Source organism: Myotis daubentonii, chromosome 2 (assembly GCF_963259705.1).
Source record: "Myotis daubentonii chromosome 2, mMyoDau2.1, whole genome shotgun sequence".
In the NCBI taxonomy this organism is placed as follows: Eukaryota; Metazoa; Chordata; class Mammalia; order Chiroptera; family Vespertilionidae; genus Myotis; species Myotis daubentonii.
The window spans coordinates 32,088,172-32,103,896 of NC_081841.1; the positions used below are offsets into that span (position 1 = coordinate 32,088,172).

The window sequence follows — 15,725 nt, forward strand, 5'->3', positions numbered from 1 at the left end:
ACAGGTACTAAAACAAGATTTCATATTGTTCATTAGCCCAGATCTGCCAGCACCCTCACTCTCCTTCTCCTATTCTGTCACCAACACAAAGCAATAGGACTGCTTCTCCACCCTCTCCTTTACTTTGAGGCAGCACCTTATGGCTATTGGACTATGATTCAATCAGTAAGAAAGCCTGGCCAGGTGGAACCCACTCCCAACATACAGATCTGTGATTTGGCTTTAGACCACACCCCACTTTGCTAGGGATGCTCTTTCTTCACCATCTAATTTTCAGGCTAAGCATCATCGTCTTGAGGTAATGCAAAGAAGGTGAAGAAGTCTTACTGCCAAGCTTGGAGGACTTAGGAGAGTGCAGGCTTGGCTCACTTAAAAAGGACTAGTTTGGCCCTAGCCGGCTTGGCTCAGTGGATAGACCGTCAGCCTGCGGACTGAAGGGTCCCAGGTTCAATTCCGGCCAAGGGCACATGCCTGGGTTGCAGGCTCGTTCCCCAGTAGGGGGTGTGCAGGAGGCAGCCAATCAATGATTCTCTCTCATCATTGATGTTTCTATCCCTCTCTCCCTCCCCCTTCCTCTCTGAAATCAATAAAGAAATATATATATATATGACTAGTTTGGCCAGGCCACCACAGCTCAGTGGTTGAGTGTTAACCATGAACCTGAGGGCATGGTTCGATTCCTGGTCAGGGGACATGCCCGGGTTGCCGGTTTGACCCCCCCAGTGTGGGGCATGCATGAGGCAGGCAATCAATGATTCTTTCTCATCATTGATGTTTCTCTCTCCCTCTCCCCTCCTCTCTGAAATCACTAAAAATATATATTAAAATAAATACAAAGGACTAGTTTCTAATATTCTTTTTTTTCATCTGTGGGATATTTCACTGCTATGGACTCCTTAGCACTTGCTGGGATCACTTCAGCACTTAGCGAATGATAAAAATATCTAAAAGTTACTGCAATTACACAAGAACTCATGCATAATCAAAACCAAATATTTCAAGCTATTTTCTATTCCATTGAATCTATAATTCATAAACATAGTGCATGATGTATACTATTTTTTCTTGCATATATGTTGAGTATCATCTATGTAGCAGCAAATATAATTGGATTTTATACACATCATTCTATATATTAATAAGCATTATTATTACCCCAGTCCAAAGGCTGATAGTTAATTTGAGGAAAGCAGAACATTTTCTTTGAAATGTACTAGGACAATCAATAAAGGCAGCATCTCAAAATTTACTTAATGTAAAGGTCATGGGGTCATTGCTGGACAATGCTGGGCACAGAACACAATTGTGCTGCTCCTCTGTTGTATCACTATCCAGTAAACTGTACCTCTTTTAAGAACCAGGCTGTTAAAGATCCAAATATCAACATGTCGTTGGCTTCTCGGTCATGATAAGGAATGCCGACACTGCACGCTTCCCAGAGGTCACCCTTCCACCTGTCCAATTTCCAAGCTGAAAACCCTATGTCAAAGAGCACCACATAAGGACTCCCCTCTATCAGCCATCTTCCAAAATGTACCTGCCAGATTAAGAACACAGAACCATGTATTTGTGCTCAGCAGATGTAAGCTTTATTTAGAACTCAATTGCAGGTTACAGATGCTGTACAGAAAACCACGGTGATACCACAAAGCATCTGATATGGAGTTAGAATGGGCTTGCAGTCATTCATCTAAAATATTTCCCTGCTTGGGAAATGCTTTTCATTAAATTTAGTCATTAAAAAAAAAGTATCCTCACTCCTTTGACCTTGAGCTCATGGTTTTAGGATTTAATATTATAGTCTACTAGAGACCCAGTGCACAAAATCGTGCACAGGTAGGGTCCCTAGTGGCTCCCGGCTGCTGGCTGCCAATCGGGGCCTCCCTTTGTTCCGTGCCACCCTCTGGTGTTCAGCACGCATTATAGTGAGCGATCGAACTCCCGGTCGGTCGAACCCCCAAGGGGACATTTTGCATATTAGGCTTTTATATATATAGATGTTTTTATGATAAAATCCAAAGTTGAACTGCTCTGTATCTTTAGCAACTCACAGTTCTATATTATTTCTACTGTGTCACTTATTTTCCTTTATGCAACAGGAGTCAACATATTTTCTGCTAGAAAAAGTGTGTGTTTTTTCTGTTGACAAATGTATATGATTTCTCCAATTCCTCCTATAAAAATGAATGTTGCTGGAAGTGTTTCTCAGTATGGTTGCTGCCAGAAATCTTAATTAAAAATATTGCCTAAGATACATTATCTCATTAATGTAGCAGCCCAAAGTCTAATCCTATTACGTTCTTCAGAGTGACTGACCGTCCATCAACTCAGTTAATCGCACAACCACCTCCAAGACTTTTGCTGGTTTGCCCCATTGCACAAATGCTGAAATTAAACACCATCTTCATCTATTCATCTTCCTGCACTTTTGCCCAGGCTGCTGATTGCTGCTGGAGAGAGTCACAGTCACATACATTTGTGACATTGAAAAGTCATGACTGTACATCAGAGATGTCAGATATTCTTTATCTCTTCCTTGAACAGTTTTCAGAACTTCTTCCTTCAAATTTTTTATTTTAACACTTGCCTCCTAACTTTTGTAAGATGACCTTTAACTCCTAATTCATTAAGATCATCAAATACAATGAGTGAGACCATACTGAATCCTTCATTCACCCTTTATTACCTGTGTAAGTGAAAGGGGAGAAAGTGATCCTCTCACTAGTGCTTTGGGTCTTGTTCCCGCTCCCATTCTCAGTGGCCTTCCTTTCTTCAATCATTCATTTCTTCTGAATTTTCAACTTCTCCCTGTCTGCTAGATATTTCTTTTTTGGCATATAAACATGCTCAGTCCTCACTGACATTTAATAAAACACTAATTCTCAAAATCACACAACTCTGAAACTACTTAATTTATCTCACCTCTTCAGAGAAAAATCTCATAGCCACAGCTTTTATACTCTTTTCTCACCATTCATACATTCCTCAACCCACAGCAATCTGATTTAACCTCACCTTCCTTTGAAGCATATCTAACAAGGTTACCATGAATGACCTTAATATTGTTAAACCAAAATGACCCTGGTTCAATCCTTTGTTGATTTGGTTCCTCCTTCATACTTGAAACTCTCTTCTCCTTTGTCTTGACCTCACTATTCTCAGAAACCTAGTGGCTAAAAGGACACAAAATAATTATTCTATAGGTTAGGGGGTTGTAGCATGAAATAAATCTTGTGGGTTAAAATCAACATGTTGGCAGAGTTTCATTCCATTTGTAGTCTCTGGAAGAGAATATATTTCCTGGCCTTTTTCAGCTTCTAGAGGCCACCTCCATTCCTTGGCTAGTGGCCCCTTCCTCCATCTCCAAAGCTCCCAGTGCCAACCTCTGTTCCATTGTCACATCTCTCCAAGTCTGATTCAACTGCCTCCCTCTTATAAGGACACTTGTGATTACATTGGGCCCAGCCAGATAATTTCTCCATCTCAAGATCCTTAACATAATCACATGTGCAAAGTCCTTTTTGCTACATAAGCTACCATTTTCATAGGTTCTGAGGATTAGGATTTGAACATCCTTGGTTCTACATTGCTAGAAGCTGTGTTTCTACTTTTGCAATCTCTGACTTCTTTTACTGTAGTTGTTCTAACATGTTGACGTCCCCAAGGTTTGGCTCAAAATGTGCTTTTAGCCTATAAATGTCCACAGAATAATACCATGAACACGAATTATATACAATTTAGACACAAATGACTTCCCCAGAAATATCTTTACCCTATAAATTCTGCTGAGCTCTAAACCCATTATGTTACTAGATATTTATATTGCCTCAAAAATGTACCTATTTATAATCAAGTTCATCATCTTTCTCACAAACCTGCTCCTTTTCCCTACATAGAGGAATGGTCTTCTCTTGGGAGTTAATGTAAATTGTGTCTGCTTGCCCATTACAGTTTACTAAGACTTGTCAAGTGAAGTGTTGGTCAGTATCCCTTACCTGGCAGCCATGTTGATTCATTATGTCCACTGCTCTTCTAACAGCGTCATTTGCAGGTTCACACTTTTCCACCTGAGTCTTCATATTTTGCTCAAAATATGGACCAATCAGAAAGTAATTGTCTCCCCATTCATCTGCTGTTGTTCTGGCCTTTGTCTGAATCACAGTATAGATGCCACCAACTGTTGAAAAGGAAAGGTTCCATTATCATTCAGCTTAATCATTCATTTAAGTGATAAAGGCATGGAAGTGAGTTCCCATGTTTTGTTAAGTATTTAGGATCCATCAAGCACAAGGGTTCATTTAACGTTCTAAAATAAAGTATTTAAAGACACTAACAAATAGTCATTATTAGTTCCATTCATGCATATTTTAAAGCCCCTTCTGGGTACATGTCAGATAATAGCAGATTGGCAACAGTAAGTAGGGCAGTACAAACATTTCAAAGAAATCTGAAGAAACTATTGGAATGAAGCACTTGGCTTAATGCTCTATCCACATTAGGGTGTCAAAATGAGGCAAATAGCCATTGCCATGCCATAAGCTCTCAGCAGCAGTAGTCACCTTTCACCCCTTCTCTGACAGTGGTCCAAGAAGGGGCTAAGGTATATCCAAGTAACAGCCACTGCTGAAATGATGAGCAAGTTTTCCAAATTAAAGAGCCACTTCCATTCTAAGGAACCAAGTGAGGTCACCTTTGCCAAGAAGATCGATCTGATAGATTTTGAGGGGGAATGTTTGGCCCAACTCTCATGTCAAACCCAATGACACAGATATAAATTTTCATATGGCATGTCCTTTCCCCTCCCCCCTCCTCTGGCATTGTGGCCACCACTATTAAAACACAAAGCCAAAAAACATGCGTACTATTGGAAAATGCATATGCCTTTGGATCCAGCGTGTCCACATATAGAAAATGGTCCTGGAGGAAAACAAAAAGAGTGCCAACAGATATGTGTAAAAGAATATGTATGGAGCATTACAATTTTGAAAATTATAACCAACTTAAATTGAACTAGTTAACTCACTTAACCTAAGGCTCAATTAGCTCATCTATCCAACGGGAATTTGCAGAGGCAACTAAGAAGAATTTTTTTTTTAAGTGTGAGTCACATTTTAGCAACATATTTACATATATATATAAGCTTTCTTCAAATAACTTTTCATCTTCGGTTGATGTCTTTCCTTCATCTTCATCTTATCAGGGAGAATGCGTTCTCGGGTTCTGATGGCACATGCTTATTAAATGCCTTATTCACATTTCTATTCTTGAATACTCTTATTTGCAACTGTGCATCTTGCCCAGAGATCTTACTAGGACAACATCCTTGTTTGTTAGATTATGTGTTCAAAGTTTAAATACACTTGTGTAAATGCAAGCACATTTTTATTTGCTAAAGGACACAAGGGGAAGAGAAATTCTTTATTTGAAGAAAATAAATGGTTAGATTTGGAAATTGAAATGGAAAGATAAACATGGTTAATTAATTTGCTACTTCCCTTTCTGATTTGAGGCCTTCGGTCTTGATATAGATAGTCTCCAAATAGCCTTACAGTGTTCATAAATACTATGGCTATGTTCTTTCAGTCTATCAGGAATAAAAACATAAAATCAACACTAATAAAAGAGAAAAATGGTAATTGGCGTACGAGCTACCCTTTTCATTGGCTAATCAGGGCTATATGCAAATTAACTGCCAACTAAGATTGGCAGTTAACTGCCAACAAGATGGCGGTTAATTTGCATATGTAGGCACAATGCAGGGAGGCAAAAGGGAAAGCAGGAAGAAGCCACCTGCCACTGACAGTGATCAGAAACCCAGGGGGGAGCTAAGAGCTGGGGGGCAGGGCAAAGGCGGCCCTGGGGCCGCCTTTGCCCTGCCCCCCAGCCATGATCAGAGAATCAGGTGCCTTTTCCACCCTGGCCAGTGATAGCAGGAAGTAGGGGTGGAGCCAGTGATGGGAGCTGGGCATGGTCGAAGCTGGCAGTCCCGGGAGCTAGGGGTCCCTTGCCTGGGCCTAAAGCGAAGCCCACGATCGCGGGGCCGCTGCAGCTGCGGGTCCCCGCTGCCCGGGCCAGACGCCTCAGCCAGAGGTGTCAGGCCTGGGCAAGGGGCCGATCCTGCGATTGGAGGGTGATGGGGGTCAACGCCTGAGGGCTCCCAGTATGTGAGAGGGGGCAGGCTGGGCTGAGGGACACTCCCCCCACACACACACCCAGTGCACGAATTTCGTGCACCGGGCCCCTAGTATAAAATAAAAGTCTATCCTATCCTGTTAGAGGCCTGATTGTAAATAAATCTTTTCTCCCAGACATCTCTCTGTACAGCCTTTCTGTGGAGAGGACCTCTTATTGCATTTCATATGCTCAAGCACCAACTTAGCCTCTCTCTGCTCTTCCCATATTCATATGCCAACTAGTTTCCCTTGATTTTTACTCTGTTTTCCACAAACTCCTCCGATGGCATGCTAATTATAGGTGAGTGTGATGGCATAGACATAGGGTCATTCCCATTTTCAAATTTGAGGTATAAACCAGTGGTTCACCATCACATATTTTTTATTGATTCATTGTTTTGTCACAGCATAGATCACTGAATTTGAACTTACACTTCACTTTCAAACATGTACTTTGTATTTTATTGATCTTTTTTCCCCCCAAAAAAACAACATGGGAGCTATCTTTAGTGTGAGGACAAAGTATCAAGCCTTTCATAAGAAAGAAAAGACGAGCTCCCATGGCATATATGTCATTGAGGTAGCTACAACCTCAAGTTTCCATCTAGAAACTGCTGATGTTGCTAAAACCAGGATTCCAAAGCAGTATGGAATATGGACTGCAGCCATTATAAGACATTTTTTATAGGAATATAAATTAGGAGTATCTTCACTACTTGATAAATGTTTAAAAGTTACAGAATCTGAAAGTCATATGACTTCAATATGCATAGCTAATAATCGGAACCTTCTGTCTTAAGGCAGTTGCAGGAGGAATCATTATACAGTTGGAATATCATTCTGTGAGGCAGCAGGGCTGGTAGGATCGAAAGTAAATGTTACTGGTGATAATGGTCAACAAATGTTTGTGTGCCCGGCACTCTGCTGAATCTGTAGTCCAAAACCAAAGCAGCTTCAGTCTCAGGCAGGGAGAGGGGAGACGTTAGAGCAAGACCAGGTGCACACCCCTCCCCGGTCATACATAGTGGCAGCCCATGTTTTACACAGGAGGCGCTCAGACATGGCAAGCAGGATACAAAGGAACTGAGGAGACCAGGTCTCCTCTGAAAGCTATGTGTGTACCAAGCATGGTTTTTCCATAGATTGTGTGTTTCACGTGGTGTCGTTTAAGATGCCATTGACATGGTCACTGCATGTTCACACCCAAGGAAGGAACCTCAGCCCCAAATTACTGTGTTGCCAATGACGGTAGTAACCCTGTTCCATAACTTTTTGTCCACTTTCTGCTTTTGTGTTTAAAAACTGACTCATGGAATCACTCAAAATCAAAGAAAATATGATCATGAATGATTCAACATACTCATTTTGTGAATAAATTTTTATCCTATATGATAAAAGGCTAATATGCAAATTGTCACCTCTACTGGGAGTTAGACCCGGAGTTGGACCAGAGGGTGGGGCTGGCTGGCCAACCACCTGCAGCCCCTCCCTCTCAGCCAGTCCTGCCCCCCAAAGTGCCCCCCCACCAATCTGGGATGGGGCTGGCCGGCCAACCTCCCACATCCCCTCCCCCCAGCTGGCCCGGCCCGATCTGCTGTGATCGGGGCAGTTCAGCCAGACCCCACCCGTGCACGAATTCATGCACTGGGCCTCTAGTGAAGAATAATAAGTTAACACCTACAAAGTGTTTATTTACTGCTAGGACAGTGATGGCGAACCTTTTGAGCTCGGCGTGTCAGCATTTTGAAAAACCCTAACTTAACTCTGGTGCTGTGTCACATATAGAAATTTTTTGATATTTGCAACCTTAGTAAAACAAAGACTTATATTTTTGATATTTATTTTATATATTTAAATGCCATTTACCAAAGAAAAATCAACCAAAAAAATGAGTTCGCGTGTCACCTCTGACATGCGTGTCATAGGTTCACCATCACTGTGCTAGGAGTTACTCTAAGTGGTTTACAATTGTTGTTTTTATTTTCACAATATCATTATAGGTAGATACTATTATTATCTTTATTTGTAGATGGGGAAACTGAGGTGCAGAGAGGCTCTGAGAGGGATCCACCATCAAACAAGTAATGATGAGACTGGGATTTCAGTTCAGTCTGACTCCAGGGCCCAACGGGCTATGGACAACAAGACTGTAAGTTACTGTGCTGAGCAACATATTGATGGTTCTTTAAAGATGGTGGCAAGAGGGACAGAGGAAGAAAAGAGCAGTGTCACAAAAAATAAACTCCTTCAGGTGTTGGGAGTTTCAAAGCCACTTGGAAAATAATACTTAAAGGAAATCACTTTTTAATTTCGGCTCTAGGCACTTCTGAGTTAACAGAAAAAGGAGCCCAGGTCTTAGAGGAAGTTAGAGCAGTGGCTCTCACGTTAATAGTTGAGGCCTTTAGAAATCTGATGAAAACATTCTGCCCTCTTCTCCAAAACAGCACTTACAGGTAGGAGCACATATTTTCAGATACAATATCCTGAGGTTTACAAACGCTTTGAAGTGCACTTCTATCAAGATCCCTTTTAGAATACCTGCCTCAGAACATGGACTTGCAATCATGGTCAGTTTCTACCAACCCCTTTTGATTATAGTTTTCTGAGTTTTTCCAAGTACCATTCATAGCATACCATGTGACCCAGAGCTAGTGATGGTGCCTAGCTTAAAGGAGGGAGCAGGCAGAATTATGTCCAGCAATATTCTGGCCTAGGGCTAAAACAAATAGTTTTTAGTTGATTTTAAAAGAGAAGCATTCATTTAGTAACTAAATTACAAAAATGTTCACATCCTATATAATAAAAGGCTAATATGCAAATTGACTGAACAGCAAAATGACCAGTCACTATGACGTGCACTGACCACCAGGGAGCAGACACTCAATGCAGGAGCTGCCCCCTGGTGGTCAGTGTGCTCCTACAGGGGGAGCACCGCTCAGCCAGAAGTCCTGAGCTGGCTCAAGGCTGATGAGCGCAGAGGCAGTGGTGGGAGCCTCTCCCGCCTCTCCCACCTCTGCAGCAGTGCTAAGCTGTCAGTTGGACATCTCCTGAGGGCTCCCTGACTGCGAGAAGGCTCAGGCGGGCTGAGGGATTCCCCCGCCTGAGGGAATCTCGTGCACTGGGCCTCTAATATATTACATTAGCATTCATTCTTTTTGACAATGTTCATTAAACTCTTTTTAATGATCCTAAACATCCTCAACATGACCATTGATTTATAGTCTACAATGATTTTGGGAAGTCTGTGCAGAACAAATGATTGTGGTAAGAGGTTTTTCCACAAACCCCAAACTAGTTAGAACCCTGCCCCTGCCCCCCGCTGCACATACATTATGTAGTCTTAGAGCATCTTGTACTTATTCTTACACTCACCACACTTGACTATAGTTGCATGTTCAATGTCTACCATCCTGCAAGTTTGCAAATTTTGGAAGACTGGGAATCAATTTTATATTGTTAAACTCTATGCTCCTTATCTCCCAGTGCATGACATGTAATAGACACTTGATGAATCTTTATTGAATAATAAATGGATTATAATAATAAATGGATGAATTGATAAAAGCAACACATTTCAAGAATAACATGAACAAATGGAAAAAGTTATTTTGAAGTCAAAGAATTAGCATCCAATAATTTATAACTCTTTCATTTGTTATAATTTACACATTTTCATTGTTTGCTGGCAAAATTTTGGTAGTAAAGGATTTATTTTTCCTAAGAAATCTTTTGTGTTCTTGGATCTCAATACATTTCCTGTTTGCCCCTACAAACCACTGTAAGATGGCTGAAGCATATTAAGCTCATTTCATTCATGAAGAAACTGCTGTTCAGATAGTTTACTCGCAAGGGTGGGAACGTCAATCAGGCCTGCAGGCTGTATGAGGTCCGTGAAATCATTTGGTCTGGCTCTGCCAAGGCATGAGAGGTGAGTTAATTAAATGTTTGACCAAAGATAGCAGGCTAATTTTCAGGTTTATAATTTGGTATGGCTCGAGAATGATGGTATATATATATATCCAAATGGCCCTTGGCTGAAACAAGGTCCCCCAACCCTGGTTTAAGGGATGTTTTAAAAAGCCTCGGGAACCTATGATCTTTGACTGCAAGTCCAGTGTTCTTTCATCTGTAGAAAATTTCCTTGGGCAATGGATGTTTTAATTTTATCTTTGTGTGGTAATTAAAAGCAGTGGACTCAGAGGAGACCTAACTGCTGGTCCCGACCCTGCAATTTACTTGCTCATGAAAGCCTGTAGCTGTCTGTTTCATCTTTGAGGAGTTGGGCTCGTGATTGCTAAGATGCCTCATATCCTGGCTATGAACTGGAGGGGGATAAAAGTTCAAAGTTAAAAAGAAACGATGGTGTCAATGTATTATCAGAGGTGAACACAATAATTGTCCATTCATATAAACATCTCTAAAAAATCAGTCTGTAATAGATATTAAAATAAAGGTATGTTGGAGATGGTAAGTCACATTGTGGGTCCCTTCGCAAGACAACAAAATTCCCTTTCTCTTGCATGGGAAATAAAAGAAAATAAGTATAAAGGAAGCGTAGAGGTTGAAAATAAATGTATTCATTTCCTTCATTTAAAAGAAAAAAAATCCCTTTGAGCATTTTCTGTGTGCCAGGCACTGTTCTAGGCCTAACATCAGCACACATGTCATCAGGATATGAGATCCAGGGGTAACAGCTCTCACCAGTGTGTGCCCAGCACCAGGAGACAATGTTCCATTAAGGTTCGTTAAGTGGAGAGACCAGGAGGAAGAAGAAAGGGCTCTCAGTGGTTCTCAACCTTCTGGCCCTTTAAATACAGTTCCTCATGTTGTGACCCAACCATAAAATTATTCTCATTGCTACTTCATAACTGTAATGTTGCTACTGTTATGAATCGTAATGTAAATATCTGATATGCAGGATGGTCTTAGGCGACCCCTGTGAAAGGGTCGTTCGACCGCCAAAGGGGTCGCGACCCACCGGTTGAGAACCGCTGGTTAGGCGCTGGAACTCACGCAGACTTCTCCTGAACTGTTTCCTGCTGCTAGTAATTCCCTCCCATTTTTTCCACCAACAAGCTATATTCTTGAGTTCCTGCCTACTCTGTAGAGCAAACCTTTATTTAAAGGCACAGTCTGAGATTTATGTGTAACAGAGATGGCTCTGTTCCCAGGACCACGGGGCATATTTAAAAACCTTGAGACTGGAAAAAAAGAAACAGGTATTTGTAAACAGATATTTAAAAACACTTCCCTTCTCCATAGTACGGTTTCTGTTCTCTTTGCTTTCTCCTCACTAAACTGCAAAAACAAAAAAAGACGGTGCTTTGTTCTCTTACGTTCATCCTGTGCATTTCTACACAGGCAGACTTGATTTTTAGTTTTGATGGTATGATTTCATGAAAGCATACACATGAGCACTTTGAACATGTAGCATAAGGTGAAAATCTGAACAGATGTCAAATATAATTCCTCCACCTTTGAGGTTATGCTGGTTCTGATTAGCGAAAAGGAAGTACTATATCATATTCATGTTATCATTTCAGATCCTTTCAGATCCTCTAAATTCCACAAATTGCCACTGACTTTTTTACCCGTCAATCACTTGACCTGGTCCTTCATGATCCTGAAGAATTCAACCTTCAAAACTTACTTTTTCTTACTAATATTCTAGACTTTTAAACTAGAGAGTATCAATTCATAAGGAATTTCTTCTTCTATAATTTTACAGATTCCTTTCTTATTAAAATCATTTAGGTTGAGTACTCCATTTTGCCTTCTCCGATCTGGTACAAATGAGATTATACCTTATTGGGAAGTTATTTTAATTTTGTTAATTTGACTTCATTTCTTATTTTATAATTCCTATGTATATGTTATTGAAAATCACTTTTGTTCTTCATAATAGGAGCTCAATATTATGCCTTCTGAGCTGCTTCTAAATTAAAACTTTAATTCCAAGCTAATCTTGAATTACAGGAAACATTAGCTACTTAATAGAAATGCTATCAGTCTATGGAGTTAACGCTTCTAATTGATCCGGATCCGGTACAGTCCTCCCTAAAATAAAGTACAAAGTTGTGTTTTTTGTTGAAAACAAAATCATAAAACCCCCAAAAGCAAATATTAACTTTTCATTTCTATTTTTCCATAACATGGATTTAAATGAAATGCACATTCCCTAGCAAAGACTAATATGTTCAACGTTCCCTTCAGCACATATAGGGTGTCCCAAAAAATGTATACACACATTTTCAATAATTATAAAGGCAGTGTTTATTAAAATACACTTCATTTTCAACATTGAGCTATCAGCTATTAAAGTATGTATACATTTTTGAGGGGTACCTTGTATACACGTCTAAGTTTTCATTGCCTGTTGAAGTAGACACAATTAACTATAACCTAAGCTTATATTCCGTTTGAGTGCCTACTTACTCATTGGCAATTCATTTGATTAATTCATTGTCCTAAATCTACCTTCTTCAGCAATCTGTCAATGAGCCACCTTCCGGGGCCAGTACAAACCTTTATTGGTCACTTCCCAAGCAACTTCAAAGAGAAGCAAATCTTCCACAGGCAGTTCTTCAACTTCCCACTGGGGAAGCCCACTCAGGGATGTCACAGATAGGGATCGGCCTCGGAGCATTCTTCTTCCAGTCCCTGAAACTTGTTTGGTTCACTCTTTCAATGAACTGTAGGAGCCGTGCGCTTTAGAGAGTGGAGGTTCAAAGCTGGTAGTCGCAGGCTTGGATAGCTTTTCGTAGGAGTGAACCAGCAGAATAAAATCTCATCTGCTTCCCAGAGAACTCACAGGTGAGGGAGGAATTGTCCAGTTCTCTTTGCAGTCTTTCCAGGTGGGTCCACTGAGGACAATATCTCCAATCAGAATCTACGCAAAAAACCCAGAGCTATCACCAGTAAAATCCTCAGTCTGGGGTTTAGGCAAGCAACCCCCCCCTGATAGTGCCATCCTCATAGGCTGATCATGGTACATGTCCAGACCTTTAGCCCTTGTCCTTTTGACCAAATTCCTAGACTCACACGGTCACCAGTGCTTATTTCATCACTTCCAAAGGGATCCAAGAATTTAGCAATTCCCCTTATAAATTTTGCTGAGCATTTTAGATTACACATGGAATTGACTGGGACATATTTCTATTCTTCCAATCACTTTATATTTCCTAAGTATTATTCTTTCTTTTGATTCCCATTTCTAGAGCATTAAAAGTTATTCCTAATTATTTTATTCTACATCTGCAAATTTACCTTTGAAGATAAGTATAGATTTTGGCTTCCCTTTTCTTAATTACTTTTTCTTTAAAATCTCCCTTTGGGCGGATCCACGTGCCCTGTCTTTGGGGTTTGTGGGTCGCCCGGGGACGCAATAAACCTTTCCTTTTCTTTCTTAAAAAAAATAAAATAAAATAAAATAAAATTTCCCTGTGAAAAAATATAAATGCAAGTGTGTGTTTGCGTATAAAACACAAAGAATATAGTTTTGCCTGATCAATGATTGTCAGATCATAATTTTAATGAGATAGTAGAAATAAATTTTAGTCCCATTTATACATTTACCTCAAATATCTTCAAACTGATAAAGAATAATTTAGTGGATATAATCATGTTCAAATAGGAGAAAAATGCAAACTATATTAGGTTCTGAAATATAACCAGGATCACCTTGTCAGTAAATGCCATATATTTACTTTTTCATGTGTTTGTATGTATATACGTATGTGTGTGCTAATTTATTTACATACACAGAGAGACACACTCTATATTGCATTTAAATGGAGTAACGTTCTCAAGCATGCTGACTTTTGAAATATCTTACTTTATAGATTTAGCTTACAATCAGTATTTTTACATTTTCATTCCATATAGCGATAGAATTAAAATTCACACAAAATATCCTTTACATTAGAATTACAAGTAGAATTCTCTTAAAATAATTTGTTACTTGTTTGTACTATCACTATTTTATTTTTGCTATTTATTATTACTATTTGTTACTTATTAGTAACTTTTTATTGGGTATTTAGCCATTGTTTGTACAGTTGGCCTTATTAACTCAAGCCCTATATTAATGACTTAAAATAGATAAAAGCATACTTCATTATCTGATATTAAATCAATGTAAATCAAGTAGATTAAATGTCTTTCATGATTACCAACATATTTGATTCTTATCTTTGTCTACAAAATAAATTTAAATATATAGTTTATTATTCATTCAGTTGGTAAGAAAAAAACTATATGGTTAATAAAAAAAAAAATAGAGCACTAAAACAGTAAATATAGGAGCCCAATTTATCAAAACGACTGTCTCCTTTACAAAATAATTTGCTGGTGTTGACATAACCTCTGTTGAGTCCTGCAAATACAAATTCCAATAAAACCAAACAGAAGGGCATGCTGACAAGAAGTGAGGATGGGATGACAGGGTGATGACAGAGAGTCAGGTTTGCAGTGTTCAGGCTCAGCAACCCTGTGATTGGTTCTTCCAGGAATAAACAAGCCCCAGGATAGCCAGTTCACAATACCCAAATCACTTTATTCATTTATAGCAATTTCCAGGTACCATGTGCTTGGTTGTACATAATCATTCTTGGGGCCACATCCAATCTGCCACTTATCAGCTATGCAAACTCAAGCCAATTTCTTAACTAAGTTTTGGTTTTCTGACAAAAATAGGAAAAACACCATTTGCATAGGGTACTTAGTAGAGTGCTGGCACTATATTTACCACTTTCTAACTGTCAGTCTTACTTATAAGACATAGTAGTCTATTAAAAGCACTTCTGGTTGTTACTATTGCAGAGGAAATGAAAGAGAGGCTTATTTTCCTTTAAATTTTTTGAATATTGTGCCACATGCATATGTTATCTGCTCAAATAATTGTATTTTGAGGGAAAAATGACCTTAGATCAATTAAAATATTTCATGACATACTAAATAAAAGTAAGGAACATATAAAACAAAATAAATAGTACAATTGATTCAGTTTTGTACAAAAAATAGATATGTATTTCTCCTAGTGAAATATATCTATACTAATAAAATGGTTATATGCTAATTAAACTGGATCGACCCGACCTCTTCCAGACATCTGACTTCCTTCCAGATAAAGCCATGGTGGCAGGGGGCCAAGGCAGAGGTGGTTAGGAGCGATCAGGCCAGGAGGGGAGCAAGCAGTTAGGGGCAATCAGGTTGGCAGGAGGGAGCAGTTGGGAGCGATAAGGCCGGCAGGGGAGTGTCCCGACCCGCGGGACAACAACGGGGCAATGAAGAGACACCCTAGGAGAATGAAACAAACAAGGGACACGAAAGAATGGAGGCAAGACAGGATTCTGATCAAGCCCCCAACTTTATTCTCACAATGGCAGGATATATACTGTTTTAGGGACTGGGGTGGGTGGAGAAGCCTATTAGCTTATCAGCAGGGTTGTAGCAGGCTCCGATGTGGCGGTAGTTGCTTCAGGGAATAGGATGGTTATCTTTAGCTGCTGGCCAGATCGCAGGACACACGTAGTTTCTGGTAATTAGGAGTTT

At 39.8% G+C, this 15,725-nt stretch overlaps 1 protein-coding gene across 1 annotated transcript in view; it reads right to left on the bottom strand.

The window, feature by feature from the left end:
- The window catches only part of GYS2 (glycogen synthase 2), a 47,668-nt gene extending 34,504 nt beyond the window's left edge, over window positions 1-13,164 (bottom strand). Inside the window, exons 1-3 of the mRNA XM_059682348.1 lie at window positions 12,699-13,164; window positions 3,996-4,177; window positions 1,346-1,537 (exon numbers count right to left, since the gene is read on the bottom strand). Coding sequence (XP_059538331.1) covers window positions 1,346-1,537; window positions 3,996-4,177; window positions 12,699-12,819 — 495 coding nt within the window. The 5' untranslated portion in view covers window positions 12,820-13,164. The remainder of the gene's footprint in view (window positions 1-1,345; window positions 1,538-3,995; window positions 4,178-12,698) is intronic.
- Between the last annotated feature and the right edge of the window lie 2,561 nt (window positions 13,165-15,725).